General features: G+C 60.1%; 1 protein-coding gene across 1 annotated transcript in view; it reads left to right on the top strand.

Moving 5' to 3' along the window:
• PKP1 (plakophilin 1) overlaps positions 1-16,615 on the top strand; it is a 41,335-nt gene that overhangs the window by 11,931 nt on the left and 12,789 nt on the right. Inside the window, exon 3 of the mRNA XM_079936925.1 lies at positions 14,591-14,985. Coding sequence (XP_079793051.1) covers positions 14,591-14,985 — 395 coding nt within the window. The remainder of the gene's footprint in view (positions 1-14,590; positions 14,986-16,615) is intronic.

Here is a 16,615-nt window from a genome sequence, read left to right as displayed (position 1 = left end):
CAGCTGAGCCAGGGGAGTTCAGTGCCCCCCCCCCTAAGAAACGAGCGCAGAGGGCAGGGGGAGGGAACAGGGCCCACGAACCCTCCTCAGAGTAGCCTCCATCTGCCCTGGGAGGACCGCAGACAGATCGTTGCTAAGCTGGAAGAGTCGGAAGTGTTTCTGGAACCTCTAAAAAAATTTTTTTTATAAAATATAATTGTTGTTAGTGCCATTTTAGCGGCCATCTAAGAAAACCAGCCCCATTTGTGTGTTGTCAGGACCTGTGTTTGAGCGGAAATGATATTAAGCCCTCTGAGAGCCTCACTCCTCAGACTTGTCTTGTTTCAAATATCAGATCAACTTCAAATAACAAAGATTGGTCACCACTGACGACGTATTTTATTTAAGTATGCAAACGATCTGTTCTAAAAATGTTTAAAAAGCAGTGGTGGTACCTTATGATGTTACCTTATATTCTAATTCAGCAATAGTCTTTTAATTTAAAAAAACAGATGAGATATATCTCATCCTACCATTTATAATCTATGATCACTTATATCACGAGATAAGAAAATGGAATATAGACGGTCTTGTCATAGAATGAAACAGAGTTAGTCTGACACACAAAAAGCATCAAGGGGCTTAAGGAAAAGAAGAACCGGTCCCAAGAAAGTCGTTGGCCAGTCGTTCTCTATCCTCTCCTGGTCCTCGGAGACCGTATCTGCTGGTCAGTGACGCCCAGAGGCCCAGGGAGGAGCAGGTGAGCTGGTGCAAAGGGTGGGGCACATCCAGCCCTGTTTCTCAGATGAGCAGACTCAACTCTTCTGTCCCAGTTCTCAGAACCAGACTCGGGGACTATGTAGGGACCGACAAGGTTGGCATTTCATAGTTGAGGACACTCAGGCCCAGTGAGGACAAGGGTCACATGGCTGGTTAATGGGAGAGCAGACGAGACCCCTGGCCTCCTAACTCCTAACCTGATGGAGTTTCCTTTCATCGCCCCAGACATTTGCGCTCTTTTGTTGGGCATTTTATGGGATGTTTTCTGGTGTTTTTTTTTTTTTGCAGTCTCAATATTTTAAAACTATAGCATGTTCTGGGGACTTGGAACAGACGCATGAGTTCAAATCCCTTCATTTCCCCCCTTCCGTCCCCCAGCCAAGCCTACTCTTTCCTTGGTGAGTCAGCCTCACACAAAAGATGCAGGGCAGTGGCCCCTTTTTCCTTCCCAGACTCAAGCTGGAGCCACTCAGCTGTGGGGGTCAGGGTGGGCTACCAATTAAACATAAAGAAATGCAATATTTGCGACATACTGATCCTACAGTGTTACTTGTTTACCTGATAGTCAAATGTAACTGGGGGTCCTGCATTTTTATTTGCTGTATCTGGCGTTCCCCAGGTCAGGGTGTATTTCCACCCATTCCCTGTAATAAAAACAAGACTCCCTAAGTGCCCCTGTCCTAGGTTGGGGACCGAGGCAGAATTACTTTAGGGGAGCAAAGGGAGGCTGACGGCCCCCCTGAGGTCCTTGTACGGGGCACTTTGAACACGTCCCCTGGGTCGGCTGACAGCAGGGTGAGGGAGGAGGGAGCAGAAATCACGGAAAGCACGTGGGTTTGTCCTGGATGACGTTGCGGCAGGTGGACAGTTTAGCGTCCAGGGAAGGTTCTGGATTAAGAGGAGGGTCTCCCTTTCCACCGCCTCCAGCCCCAAATGGTTTTCCTATTTACAAATCAAGAAGCACACCTAGAGCGCTTACGTCCCTCTGGGCGTCGCGTGGAGTGAAATGTGCTTTGGTCGTGGACGGGCCTAGAGCATCCCGCCGGGAGCCGATCCCATGCGCGCAGCAGCTGGGCCAGGGTATCCCGTGGGGGCATCGTGCTGAATCCCTCCACCGTGCTCTGTTACACCAGCCCAGTGCTCGGGGCGGGGGCAGAGGCCAAGACTCCCCGGGAGAACGGCCAGGGGAAATTCTGCCTTCATTCTGGCCACTGACCCCATTTCTCTGCCTTAATCCAGGGTTCAGGGAATTCCCCTGTGGTCCAGTGGTTAGGACTCCGAGCTGCCACTGCAGGGGGCACGGGTTCAATCCCTCGTCGGGGAACTGAGATCCTGCATGCCGCACGGGGAGGCCAAAAAAAAAAATTATTAAAAAAAAATCCAGGATTCGCTAGCAAATCTTTCTCCCAGCCTCTTCTCAGCTGTACTTGCTTAACTGATGTGTCAGTATTTGGTGATCCCATCACGACAGGGTCTCCTGGACCACGTGCTGGGGACCCTATCCCTGAGGGGGACTGGTCCTGCCCACCCCAGACCCAGAGACACCTGGGTGGCCCTCTTCTGTAGATGAGAGGGCTGAGGCTGTGCACAGCTCCGTGGGGCGTGGGAACCCAGGCTCTGGTGAGCCACGTGTGTGCAGGGTCTGCAGGTGGCAGGGCCCAAGGCCGAGGGGCTGCCGGAGAGAAAACGGCAGGACTCTAGCCCTTGAAGCAGAGAAAGGTCCCAATAAACACAGACCCCTCCCATGGCAGGTGGTGTGGAGGGACCAGCCCTGGGCCCTCAGCTAGCTGGATGACCCTCGGCAAATTCTTAACCTCAGCTGCTTGCCCATCTCTGAAATAGGTGAGAATTCCTATCTCGAAGGGCAGTCGGGGCTGTAGATAGGACACACCCGATCGGGTAGGAGGCCTGGATTCTGGTCTCAGCTTGGCTGCTACAAGCGGAGGGAAGGACCCGGCGGGTCTTCACCTCCTGAGACCTTTTCTCATCCACGGAGCAAGGCTGTTGGACTAGACTTAGCCAAGGACCCCTTCAGCCCCGACTTTTCAGGGCTCTGTGCGGCTCGAGAGCTTCCTCTGGACAGCTGCGGGACCCACAGCCTGGGCCTCACGGTGGTCTCTGGGGCCTGCAGGTGGGTGAGGGCTTCTGCATGACCCCCCCGCTTTCATCTGGGCACCTCCAGGCACCGGGGAAACAGCAGGCAATTAACCCTTGCAGCAGGATGGAGAGCTGGTAGGCCCTCATTTCCTTTAGCTCTACAGAGGGGAGGCGGGCCGGTAACTCCCACTGCTTAAAAACCCCGCCCCGCCTCCGGCCCTGCTCCCCTCTCTCAGCTGGGTTCTCTGGCGGTGCCTGCCCTCTGTTTGGAAAGTCTGGGGAGAGAAGGATGGAGGGGATGCATGCTCCTGCCCTACGAAGAGGGGGTGATCGTCATGCTTGCCAGCCCGGCGTCCCCCTGCCAGCAGTGACTCACCCCCACCCGGTCCCGCGGGCCCCGGGCTCTCGCCCAACGAGGATGCTGCTGTCGAGGGACAGAATTTGTCCGAGACAGGAGGCGAGGGAGTGGGGGCCGCGGGCCGGCCCCTCGCCCAGGCTCCCTCCTGTAGGAGCAGCGCCCGGCTGGGCATCACTGAGGCTGGAGACACCCCCTCTGTTCAAACTCATACGCCCATGTCGGGGTGTCCCTCGGAATGGCCATGTGCATGGGGTGGCCCTGCTTTCTGTGCCGGACGATCCTGCTGGCCCCGGGCCGGAGCGCCCTTCTGAGCCGCTTTTCACCGAGGGCTGACTCCAGCCTCTTGGAGAGGCTGCTCTTCCTGGCTCAGATTTGGGGGGGGCAGGGACTCTTTAGAGACCAGGGGTGAGGTGGAGGAAAGGCCACTGGCCTGGGCGTGGGGCTCCCCAGCACTGCCCAGCGACCGCTGCTGGCCCTCCATCCCTGCCGGACCCCAGGGGCACCATCAGACTGTCTCCTCGGCTCTGACGTCCTGTGTTGTATGTCCTCCCTGGGGGGAGAGGAGTCGGCACTGCGGGCCGGTGAAGGGGGAGGACCCGGCCCGCAGATCAATGCAAGCGGAGTCCCAGGACGGGCTCCAGGCGGGGAGCGGGCAGAGGGGTGCTGCCAGGCTTGGAGCTGGGACCGTAGCCCCTGGGCCGTCCTTTGTGAGTGCTCACAGGCACGGCATCGCTCCAAGAAGGGCAGCTCCAGAGGCCAGGCCCAGGGGAAGGCAGTCACCTGTCACTGTCCCCGTTGGTGGACCCTCGTGGGGGAGGGAGGCAGGCAATTGGTCGCAATGTCCAGAGAGACGTGTCCGTCCGTGCAGGGGACTCAGTGTGGCCACTGTGTGGTTGGTGGGTGGGAGCATTGGGCTTTGCCAGCCCTGGACAGTCTGCAGGGGCCCCTCCCAGATGGGCTCGGGAAGGAGTTCCCCCTCCTCTGAGAGAGGACCGAGCCTGGTTTTACATCTTCCTTTGGCTTTAATCCACCTGTCACTTCCGGTGAGCGTCTTTCCCCAAGAAGGAGGCTCCCCTGTGATCTGGCTTTGTTCCCACCTTCCTTCTCACACACGTGTCACAGTAGAGCCGCTGAAACTTTGAGGGAAGATTTGAAGAATCAAGGACAATTGCAAACTTCTTTATTTCGCTCCAGAAGAAAATTAGTGAGTTTTAGTTTTGCCTTTTTTTTTTTTTTTAACTCCTGACAAGAACTAATCTACTGAGCCAACAAGACTTGAAAGCCCTAATTACACTCTAGTTAAAAACAACTAACAGGGGACTTCCCTGGTGGTGCACAGTTAAGAATCCGCCTGCCAATGCAGGGGACACGGGTTCGAGCCCTGGTGCGGGAAGATCCCACATGCCACGGAGCAACTAAGCCCGTGCGCCGCAACTACTGAGCCTGCGCTCTAGAGCCCAAGAGCCACAACTACTGAGCCCACGAGGCGCAAGTACTGAAGCCCACATGCCTAGAGCCCGTGCTCCACAACAAGAGAAGCCACCACAATGAGAAGCCCGCGCACCGCAACAAAGAGTAGCCCCCGCTCGCCGCAACTAGAGAAAGCCCGCGCGCCGCAACTAGAGAAAGCCCGCACGCCGCAACTAGAGAAAGCCTGCGTGCAGCAACGAAGACCCAACGCAGCCAAAAATAAATAAATAAATTTATTTAAAAGAAAACAAAAGCAACTAACAGACGAGACACCAGCGTGAGAGAGGGTGTGTGTGATGAAATGCTGGGGTTTGCAGCACGAGCTCCTTAACCCTCTCCGGGCCTCAGTCTCCTGGTCTGTCATCGGCGGGTGGGACCAGGTGACCACCCAACCTTCTTCCCTAGCAGCAGCCCTGGTCCCCAGGGTCCTGGAGGTCTGGGGACGGAGCCCTGGGGTTCTGGGTTAGCAGGAAGTGCCGGCTTTGCCAGGACCGCCACCTTCACGTTCGGTGGGCTGTCAGTGGGAGGAAGCCCAGTCCTCAGAACCCCTTGAATTACGGAGCGGTTTGAACGTATACAAGGTAATCCTGTTTCCACTTCCCAACCTGATCCTTCCACCTTTGTGAGATCCGGACGGGTGAACTGGTTCCTGTTGTTCCGATTTTATTCGCAGGGGAGTCAGGCTATGGAGAAGTGCAGGGGCTTGCCCGGGAGGTACCTCACAGGTAGACTGGGCAGAACTGGGTCCAGAGCCCAGTCAGCTCTGCGTGGGGTGTCGGGGGACACGAGGAGAAGGAGGAAGAGTGAGGACCTTGTCTCCTGCCCGGTGGGCGAGCGACAAGCGCTCCAGAGCCGGGAGGGAGGAGGGGCCCTGACGGAGGCCGCCAAAACAAAGCCCTGGGCAGGTCATCCAGGGCCTCTTCTGGTTGCAACTGCCTTTTGTCACCAGACTCTGCTGACAAAGGCAGCAGCCTTTCCCGTAGGTGGGTGAGGACCTCACCCCGCCCTAGGGTGGGGCTCAGCCTCCCCCGCCCAGGGCCCCGCCCTGGCATGCCGCCACCAAAGACTTCCAGCCGCAGGAGAGCAAACTTAGCTGAAAAGGAAAATCCAGTGGGGCGGAGGTGGGCGGAGGAGGTGGAGACGCAGCTGAGGAGGGGTGCAGCTTTGGGGGCTCTAGCAGGGGGCACCCCCCACACACACCTGCACAAGGGCGTGGCCCGGAGTGGGGGTGAAGACAGCCTCCTGGGTTTGTTCCGAAGCTCTGAGCTAGGCTGGGGAGAAGGGCGAGTGTGACTCCAGCGGGGCTGAAACGACACTAAAAGTCAGAAGCCTTACAGCGCTGGCTCTAGTTGGGGAAACGGAGAGGCTCAGAGAGGTGAGGTGACTGCCCAAGGCTGCACAGCCACTCAGGGTAGAACCAGGACTAGAACCCGACCTCTGGGGCCCCTGCCCTGTGCTCCTGGTCACACTGTCACAGGAGGGGCCCTTGGCCACTGCAGGCAACAGAGTTTCATCTGATCTCTGCTGTCAGAGGTTTTACAAAATCATCACACCGACTATTATTTACTCATTTTTAATAAACTTCCTTTTAAATTTCAGTGCATTCATTTTGAAAAGAAACTTTGTATCAGTAACTTGAGAGAAAAAAAGTATCCTTTGCCATAAAAGAAGGCTTACCATAATTTGGAATCAATAATAGTAAATAGAATGAAAACAAATCATTGTTTAATTCCAAGTGGGTAAAAAGGCTTTTTATCTTTCTGCTCAGAAGGGAGGTTGGCAAATGTTAAAGACACATCCAGGTGGCTCCCCCTCCCCTCACCGGTGACTGCCCTGTGCCCAGCTGAAGGCCTTTTTGAATGGAGCATTTAGATCTTTTCTTTTCTTTTTCTTTTTCTTTTTTTAATATTTATTTATTTAGGCTGCGCCAGGTCTTAGTGGTGGCATGCGGGCTCTTCGTTGTGGCATGTTTTTTGGTTTTTTCTTAGTTGTGGCATGCAAACTCTTAGGTGCGGCATGCATGGGGGATCTAGTTCCCAGCCAGGGATGGGACCCGGGCCCCCTGCATTGGGAGCGCAGTCTTACTCACTGGACCACCAGGGAAATCCCTTGAATGGAGCATTTAAAGATGAGGTTTCCGGCCAAGGTCTGTGGCCCTCTGTACTAACCCAGGGCCTGCCGGGCACCAAGCCCTGTAGGATCAGTTGCTCTTGGGGAGGGTTGGTAGGAGACCCCAGGCTCTCCCGATCTCCCCGCAGCCCTAAGCAGCTCTGGGAGGCCCACAGAGCTGGGGGAAGGGCGAGGTGCTGTGGGAGGAGGCCTGGAGGGAGCTGGGGGGCTCGGGGCAGGCCCTCCTCCCTCTGACTGCCCCCGAGGCTGGGAGGGAGGCGGCTCAGCTTCTAGAGCCCAAGAAGCTCAGGACGACTCGTCTCAGTGCAGAGACTCCGGGCTCGGCCTCAGTCAGTCTTGACGTGATGTCCTGATTTCTCAGGGCAGCTTGTGTGCACCAGCAACGAGCATGGGTGCAGGGCATGGGGGCCCGCGCTCGCTCCTCCATGCCTTCCCTCTCGAGACCCCCCCGGCCAGCCCTGCTGTGATCACGGGCCGCCTCGCCCGTAGGCGTCTCTCGGGACAGAGGGCCTTCCAGCCAGGCTCTGTGGGCAGTAGAGCCTTATCACATGTCACACGGCCGGTCAGCTGCACTCTTCTTAAACGTTCCCCACCATCGGCCAAAGAGGAAGAGCCGGCATCTCTTATGTCTGGGGCTCTGGGGAGGGGTTTCTAGGTGAGGGGGCAGCGAGTAGCCCGAGGTGGTAGTGGAGCCTGTCCTGCAGGAGCTCTGGGCCATTTAGACTTCACTCACGTCACCAGAGTCTGGTGGCCACGAGGCTGGAGGACGAACACCGGGAAGGTCAGAGCCCTGGGTCCTGGTTCAGGGTCTACCCCGTCTTAGCCTCAAGTTCTCCGAGCTTAAGAGGTGCTCTCAGAGAGAATACAGATGCTGCTGCCTGTCCCGGCGCCTCCTCGGCCAGGCGGGGGACGGAGGCCGTGAGGTTCCAGCAAGAGGTTGAATGGGAGGGCTGTTTACAAACTGTGAAGTACCAGGCCTGCTATGGGGTCCTTAGGATAAGCTCAAGGCGCTTCCAAAGACCTACCCGCCTGAGTCCACCCCCAGCCAAGTGCTGTGTGTCCCACACAGGCGGGTGTGCACGTGGAGTGTGTGTGTGCACAGGCGCACAGGCTCGTCCTCCAGTCGGGGCTGCGTCACCAAGCCCTGGAGGGTCCAGCCAGTCGTCCCTTCCTTCCTGTGAAATGTTTGGCTGTCTCCTCAGTGGGAGTGGGTTTTTCACCAAGGAGTCTCCGAGGAGCTCTTTGTTGGCCAAGGAAGAATCTGCTCCTCACGATGTTGCCGTCTTGCAGCGTCTGGCCCTCTTCTTATGGCTGGCACGTGCCTCCTGGCTCAGGGCTCGGGCGGCAGTTCAGGGGCACCCCCGGTCTCCCTGCACAAGGTGGGATGCCTGGCCCCGTGGGATCTCCCTGACGCTCAGGAAGCTGGCACTCCCTCGAGGTTCCAGGAGCTCTTTCACGTGGGAACCTTGGAGGGGCCCTCACTTTGCCCTCCCCAGGATGAACCATCACGGGGAAGAAGGGGTCGGCCTCTGGGTTCCAAAGTGACCACAGAGCACAGGGCTCCTGGGGGGCAGAAGGACCGTGCCTCGGACACTCCTGAGCCCATGAGAGGGGTGGCCGAGGTGCGGGGATCCTTTGCCTCTTGGGACTGTTGACAGCTGCCTCTGAAAGGCAGACACCTGCCAGGGGGTGCGTCCCAAAGTGAAGCCCAAGGTTTCCACGAAGAAAACCTGAGGTCCTTGTCCCACAAACCCATCCTGGCGGGTCAGGAGCTGAGAAAAGCCCACGTCTCAGGTGTGCAGGGGGAGAGGTCCAAGAACAGAGTTTCAGGAAATAGTTTCTCCCACAGATTAGTGATGAAACAGGGAGCAGGATGTGAAGGCAGAGCTGGAGCTGGGAGCTGGATGCTAGAGCTGTGCTGGGTGCTGGAGCTGGGAGCTGGGTGCTGGATAATGGATGCTGGAGCTGGGAGCTGGGTGCTGGAGCTGGGTGCTGGAGCTGGGAGTGGGGTCCTAGAGCTGGATGGTGGAGCTGGGAGCTGGATGCTAGAGCTGTGCTGGGTGCTGGAGCTGGGAGCTGGAGCTGGGAGCTGGGAGCTGGAGCTGGGAGCTGGGTGCTGGAGGCTGGATCAGCTGGGTGCTGGATGCTGGAGCAGCTGGGTGCTGGAGCTGGGTGCTGGGGCTGGGAGCTGGGAGCTGGGAGCTGGAGCTGGGTGCTGGAGCTGGGAGCTCGGTCCTGGAGCTGGGAGCTGGGTGCTGGTTGCTGGAGGTAGGTGCTGGGTGCTGGAGCAGCTGGGTGCTGGATGCTGGGTGCTGGGAGCTGGATGCTGGATGCTGGGTGCTGGGAGCTGGGAGCTGGGAGCTGGATGCTGGATGCTGGGTGCTGGAGCTGGGAGCTGGATGCTGGGAGCTGGGTGCTGGTGCTGGGAGCTGGGTGCTGGTGCTGGGAGCTGGGTGCTGGAGCTGGGTGCTGGAGCTGGGAGCTGGGTGCTGGAGCTGGGAGCTGGAGCTGGGAGCTGCGTGCTGGATAATGGATGCTGGAGCAGCTGGGAGCTGGAGCTGGGTGCTGGCGCTGGGAGCTGGGTGCTGGAGCTGGGTGCTGGAGCTGGGAGCTGGGTGCTGGAGCTGGGAGCTGGAGCTGGGAGCTGGGAGCTGCGTGCTGGATAATGGATGCTGGAGCAGCTGGGAGCTGGAGCTGGGTGCTGGCACTGGGTGCTGGGTGCTGGAGCTGGCACCGCTGTATTTTCAGACATCACATGTCACGGAGGCCAGCTCTCGGCCAAGTGCTGGGGCACACAAACGCACTTTGTGCCCCCCGTTCCCGCCCCGTCGCCAGTAGCAGCAGGAGCCACGGTGGGCCTGACCCTTGCCCCCGGCCTGAGAGGCAGACTTGGAGCCTGGAGCCCAGGAGGTCAGGTGGCTTCTTTCCCCAGAGTTGTGGCCTCTGTCCCTGGAGAGAGCAGCACCTCCGTGAAAGAGCCACAGGCTGCAGTCCGAGCGCCATAGGCTCTTCTCTACTTGGGCTTCATGGTCCAGATACTTCAGAAAACTTTTCTGAATTACCCACAACAGTTCTTACTCCTGCCCTGGTCACTGGGAGTTCAGTCCTGACCCCACAAGGTGATAAGGGACGTGCCATTATTAACCAGCTCTCTGGTGAGATCTACTCGCAGAAGGAACATCAAAACTTTCTTCTTTTTCATATTAAAAACATTCAGGTGATACAAGATGCCCAGCCCCCGGCACTGAATTTCAGTTTCAGATTTCTGCGGTGCCTCCCCTGAGCCTGGGAGCCGGGCCTCCATCAGTGTTGTCCAGTTCGCAAGCCGGGGTCCCCCCGGGTGGGAACTGCTGGTCACTGGGTGCGGGTGACGGACTCTCGGGGGCAGCTCCTCCCGCCCTGAGGGACTGCCTGGCCAGGGTACCCACACAGCCTCCTCCGGGCCCACACGGCAGGGCCTCCAAGCCGAGGGGCCGCTCCGTCTGTCCTCCACGCTCCCCACGAAGCCGCGTGCCAGGGAAGGAGGGGCGGGCCGGCCCAGGGCGGAACCCCTGCTCCTAGCCAGGGAGGGAGCGGTGCCCGGCGGTGGGGTGGGGTGGGGGGCGAGGACCGGCACTCCCCCCAGCCGAGGTCCCACCTTTGGTGACTCAGGCCGGTGGTTTCCACGCTGATGCAAACTGCCAAGCGAGCAGCCGCCCCAGGCCCGGGGGAGCCCCGCACACCCTGGGCCCTAAGTGTCCCCCCGGGAGCCCTTGCTGGGAGGGGACCCGTGCCCTCCAGGCCCCCGGGCCACCACGCAGCGTGGGAAGACGCCCTGCTGCCTGTGACCTGCTGCAGTGCCACCCCGACCGCACTCCCAGGGGGAGGGAGCCTTGCTGTCTGCCTGCTGCCCCGGGGGCCGGCTGGGTGCTGAGTGGGGTGGCATGTGCAGGGAAATGGCCGATGGGGTCTGTCCCTGAGGCGTCTGTAGTCCGGATCCTTTCTCAGGAGCCCCCTCCCTGGGCCACGAGGGCGAGGACCCTGTGAAGTGGCGCACGCGCTGGCTCTCACAGGAGGGCATCGGACGTGACTCTGCTCTGAGCGCGCCTGGGCAGGAGGGTCCGGGCGTGTCCGCCCAGAGCAGGTTTGTCCAGCCCTGCCTGCCTGGCGAAGCTTGGTTTCAGAAAGGGCTCTTTTCATCCGGGCCCACCTGGCGCACCCCTGGCTGCTGCAGACCGAGGGGGGCTCGCGGGGGGCCGCCCGCACGCAGTGCTTTGAGGCCCCGGGTCCCGGGCTTCTGTTGCTTTACTTTGCCCCAGTGGCCCTGTCGGACCGGCTTCAGGAGGGATGGAAAGAGAGGTTACGTTGAGGGCCCAGGGCGGGGGTGAGGGCACTCAGTGGGGGGCAAAATTCCCCTTTCCCACGAGGGAAGGGGAGAGGGAGAGAAAATGGGTTACAAGACCAAAGTCACTAGCAGAGCAGGGCGGGGCTCCGGGAGGCTCCCTGGATGGTTCCAGGTGCTGAAATGTGTCTCTCCGGACACACTGCCCAGGCGTCCCTGAGGCTGCCCGGCCCAGCCTGCTCTCTGGCCGAGGGGTCGGCTGTGCTCTCGGGAAATCAAGTATCTCGCCTCTGGCATGTTGTGGTCCCGTGGGCCATCCCCCCCGAGGCCAGAGTTTCCCAAGGAAGCATGAGATGACCAGACCGCGGGGTGCGCGCGTGTGTGTGTGACCTTTGTAGCCACGGCAGAGGACGCTGCCAGCAGATCACTGTCTGAGCGTGGGAGTGGGCCCCGGCCTGGCCAGCGCCATCCCGTGCTGCCTCGCTTCCTGGTCTGGTCCGGCGGTTACTCAGAATCCACAGGCAGCGTTTGGAAGCGCGTGGGGTGTTCTCACGGGTCAGCGTGGCTGTGAGGTGTTACTGGTACTTAGGGCCTGGGGGCCAGGGCACCAGACATCCCACGATGCTTGCAGCATCCTATACAGTGAAGAATTGTCTGGCCTGAAGGCCGACGTCGCCCACGCAAAGAAACACCAGGCTGTTTCATCATAACGCCGTCCATCTGGGCGGACCAGTCTCCTCTGTTTTTCTGAAACCCATGGAGGCTGTTCTGTGGCCATGGGGTGAGAGCAGCCCGGGCCCTGGAAGCCAGCGTGCACCCCTTCCCCAGGCCCTCCTGGCTGCCTGGGTTCCTCCCCCTTCCTGTGCCCACCCGGCAGCTCCTTTGGCAAGACCCAGGGGCAGCCAGCCTGTCCCCAGTCTGAGTGTCAGAGGGACACTTATGTCATGCTCTGTGGTAAGCACTTCTCAAAGATCCGTGCGCCGAACTCTCCCAACGGCCCCGCACACTGGGCACAATGATGCCACTTTACCAGTGAAGAAACCAAGACGCACAAGCCCAAGGCCACCCGTCGGGCAGTTGACATGGGCAGAGCTCAACCCAGGCCGTCTGGCTCCTGAGGTCTGTTCTTGGCCCTCGAGTCTCCCTCTGCTGCAGAAGTCTCAGCCCACCGAGCCCACGATCCCCTGTCGTTTCAGGCAGATAGAAGAAAAGGGGCAGAGGGCACAGGCGTCAGCTAGGCCACGGGCCGCCTGCTCTGGGAGGGCTCGTCTGCACCTTGGAGGGGAGCCCAGGCCCCCTGTGCACTAGGAGGGGATGGTGCCCGGCCGAGAGGAGCCCTTGCTCACGCTTGTCAAAGTGACAGCAGAGGTCCTAAGGGCGGGAGACTCACCCACGGCTGGCTTGGCCACCGCCAGCCCGCCAGCAGCCCTTGCCACAGGAACCAGGTGGGGTGCACGACGCGGCTGTGGCTGAGAACTGCTGCCCCGCGGGGCCGCTGCCTCCCCCGTACCTGCCCTCCCGCAGCACAGCCGGCACCCCGGCCCCTGTGGGCAGCACCCCCCGACCCCTGGCCAGGGCAGGAGAGCAAGCCCTGAGCTTCGCCAGCAGGACGGCACGTGCGCTGGGTTTGGGCCGGGGAAGCGTGTGGCCTCTCCGGCGTCACAGTCTGGGGTGACGACCAGGAGTGTCATCACTGAGGCCCAGGGGGGCCCGGGGGGTCCAGCCTTCCCTCCACGGCACCATGTCATCTTCCTCCCCCAGAGGAGGGTGGGGTGTGGCCGCCAGCCTGAGGCCTGGAGGCCTAGTTGCGTGTTTCTTGTGTGCCGTGCAGGTTGCCCACTGAGGATGGTCAGACGGCGGCCCGCTCCTCTGACCTCTGCCTCTTCTTGTCCCTTTGTGCCTACCCTGCCCCACACACCAGTTCCCTTTGGAGTTGGCTGGCTTGACCCAGTTTGGGGGTGAACGCCTTGCCCGCCTGAGTGCATAGCTGCCCGCGTGGGCGGAGCTGACCAGAGCGCCTTGGCCAAGGTTGACAGTGGGTGTCTTCTGAGCGCTGGGTGTCACTGCTGACGGAAGGTGACCCACAGGCGGTCTCCTGTTCCAAAGGCTTTCCCTGCAGAGAGGGACGGGGCCCAGCCAAGGGCCGGTGGCTAGGTCTGGAGTGGAGGGGAGTTCCCAGATGCCCGGCGACTCCCCTGTGTGTGGGCACTCACACACACATGCACGCACACGCACACACGTGCACGCGCATACCCACACACATATGCACGCACACGCATGCGCACGCACACACGTATACGTACATGCGTGCACACACATACGTACATGCATATGCACGCGCGCGCGCGCACACACGCTCACTCACGGGGTGGGGCGGGCAGGCTCCGGGCTGCTGGACTGGCCCCAGCTCACCCTGGCAAAGCTGAGTCTCAGGTCGGCACCTGTGCGGAGGCATTTTCTCAGGCTGCATGTTGATCCTCTAGTCTCGGGACAAGTCAGAGCAGGCAGACCCACCGCCCGTGAGCTCCTGGGAAAGCTCCTCGGACGGCCCTGTGACGGCTTCGCTCCCACCAGGTCTCCGGCTTTGCAGGCTCTTCCCAGGGCGCCTGACTCCCCAGCTGGGCTCACACAGAGCCCTGGGGGCGCCTCATTATTATAAGTTTACTGTTGTCTGCCCGCCTCTCCCCTGCTGCCAGCCCGAGGGCACAGCCTAGGAGGCCGCCCTGCACCCCTGCTGCAGCCCCGCGCCGGCCTCCACGGGTGCAGGAGGCCCAGGGAGCAGGATATTTTCCCCCTCTGGCCTTCGAGGAGTCCCCCTAGAATGCCTCTTGCCGGTTGCTTCTTGGTTTGGCAGACAGGAGGCAAAGATGGGGAGTTTGGCAGAGAAATAACAGTGGAAAGAAGTCCTGGCCAGAGCAGGAGAAATTTCCCTGCGCGGAGTACAGGCGGCCAAGGCGGTCAGGAGCTGCTGGTGTCTGGGAAGTGCTCGGGGCGGCGGGGCGAGGGCCTGGGGGCTTGCGTTCAAGTGCCACTGTTGCCCTTCCCTCTACAGGAAGGCCCCTCTCCTCCCTGGGCCTTTGACTCCCCTCCTGGACCGGGCCCACTGGGACCGGATCAGTGTCTGTCAAACTTTTCTGGCTACAATGCACAGTGTGAAGTACATTTTACATGACAGCCCAGCCCTTTCTACCTGCACTGCATGCACTCTGATATTTTTAATTCTGGTATATATTATTCAATCCCATTTAAAAAGAATGATGGTCACAGTCTGCTAAATTGATTTCATAATCCATAACGCGTCACAGCCTGCAGTTTGAAAAGTAGTCTGAGATGCTGGCCACGGTTCCCTCCACACCAAACACCCCGGGCTTCTCTGAGCCTCATCGCGGGGGCAGCGGGGGGCTGGATCCCGGGTCGGGACCCTCGGCTGAGCCCCTCTCCCCTTCTCTGGCCAGATCTACAATGGGACCCTTAAGCGGGAGGCAGACAACAGGCGCTTCAGCTCCTACAGCCAGATGGAGACCTGGGGCCGGCAGTACCCCCGCAGCAGCTGCGTTCCCCCCTGCGCCGGCAGCGACATCTGCTTCATGCAGAAGATGAAGGCCAGCCGCAGCGAGCCCGACCTCTACTGCGACCCCCGCGGCACCCTGCGCAAGGGCACGCTGGGCAGCAAGGGCTTCAAGACCGCCCAGAACCGCTACAGCATCTATAGCACCTGCAGCGGCCAGAAGGGGGCCAAGAAGTACCCGGTGCGCCCGCCCTGCTGCACCTCCAAGCAGGACCCCGTGTACGTCCAGCCCATCACCTGCACCAAGGACCAGTCCTTCAGCCACTCAAGGACCAGCTCCAAGTGAGTGTCACTCGGCGGGGCGGGGGGGCATGCGGGGCACGGGAGACCGTTAGCCCGGGAAGTTCTCAGCGTGGAGACACTGAGCAAACCTGTCGAGTGTGTGAGTTTTCAAGGGTCACAGGTACTGAACAAGGGGAGGAGAATCAGAAGCTAGCTGGGCCAGCAGTTCTCAGAGTGTGCTTCTCTGGCCAGTAGCCTCAGCGTCACCGGGGAACTTGTGAGAAACACTCCTGTCAAGCCCTCCCAGACCTCCAGCTCAGAAACCCTGGGAGGGGCCCGCGGTGTGTGCGTTACCAGCCTGCGGGAGACGAGACCCTGCCAGGGTTTGAGAATCCCTGGGCTCGGGCGTGTAAACCTCTCCCCACGTTCTGAAAGAGCAAAGGAGTGTGCCCTGGGGTCAGCAATGGGAAAGAGCCGGGTCCGTCTTACAGGGCAAAAGTCATAAAAACTGGTAAGATCTAGTGCCAGGGGTGGGAATGCAGGAGATGAAGCGGGAGTCCTTTAGAGAGCCCTGGGCACAGGGTGGCTTGGGGACGGCCACGGTGTCTCGAGGGTCTTGAGACCTGCCCTCCAGGGCTCAGAGCCCCATGAACATTGGAGCTGTCCTCTGTCACCACTGAGTGGTCCTTTATTCATGTATTTGACATTCACTGAGCATGTGCGGTCTGTGGTCAGAGCGGGGAGACAGCCATGAAGAGAACGGCAGCCCAGGGCCGTCCTGCGGCTGCAGGAGTAACCCCCTGCCGTGGAGCCCACGAGCCTTGCAATCTTCATCTCTAACCCTCAGAGCCCTTCCAGGCTAGAACCTGAGGAGAAACAGGCACGGAGACATTAGGGAGCTCGCCCAAGACCACACAGCCGAGGCCACTCCCTGTGCCCTCCCCTACTCACCGTGCTGTCCCGCCCATAAGCAGAGCCGTTATAAAGCCGGCCCTCTCCTGGCTACTCAGAGGCCGTAAGGGGTATTGAGGATGCTCGCAGGAGGACTCAGAAGCCTCTGTCCCATGGAGACTGACCAGGGCAGCGCCTGGCCCTGGCTCATCACCCCAAACCGGAGGCCCCAAGAGGACAGGGCCAGGTGAGCCATGGAGGGCGTGAGTGACAGGCCACTTGGAGGTGACGTTCGACTGGCAGATTCTGGGCGACAGTCTCTCAGTGAGGCTGGGGGAGACTGGGGAGCTCCGCCCCGTGGGTGATGTTTCCAGAAGTGGAGTCGGGCACCTGCTCTGGAAGGGCACGAGGCTGGTACACATGAGGAGTGTTTCTCCCTCTAGAAACGCTGGGAAGATTTCCAGGGGGGAAGGGCTGGGTGCCAAGAAGGAGCTGTCCCCGCTGTCTTGTGGGACCCAGGACACGGGCAGCCGGGGAGGCAGCCTGTAGTCGGCACCCCGGGAGCTGGTGTGGGTCCTGGAAGAGAGGTTTCCTTTCCCTGGGAAGGCAGTGGGTCTTCAGTGGGTCACGGGGGTGGTGAGGGGAAGGGACAGAGGCACCCCTGAGCCCTGATCAGGGCGCAGTGCAGAGAGCAGTCTTGCTGGAGCAGACCCACATTAGGGCTAGAGAGTGTACAGGACACAGCAGAGCCAGACTGTTGGGTTAGAACATGATTGTTCTCGTTCTGTGGCTCAGAAAA

This window comes from Stenella coeruleoalba (assembly GCF_951394435.1).
Source record: "Stenella coeruleoalba genome assembly, chromosome: 1".
Classification (NCBI taxonomy): Eukaryota; Metazoa; Chordata; class Mammalia; order Artiodactyla; family Delphinidae; genus Stenella; species Stenella coeruleoalba.
Note: the sequence above shows the minus strand (reverse complement) of the source record. Positions and strands in the feature narration are given on the sequence as shown.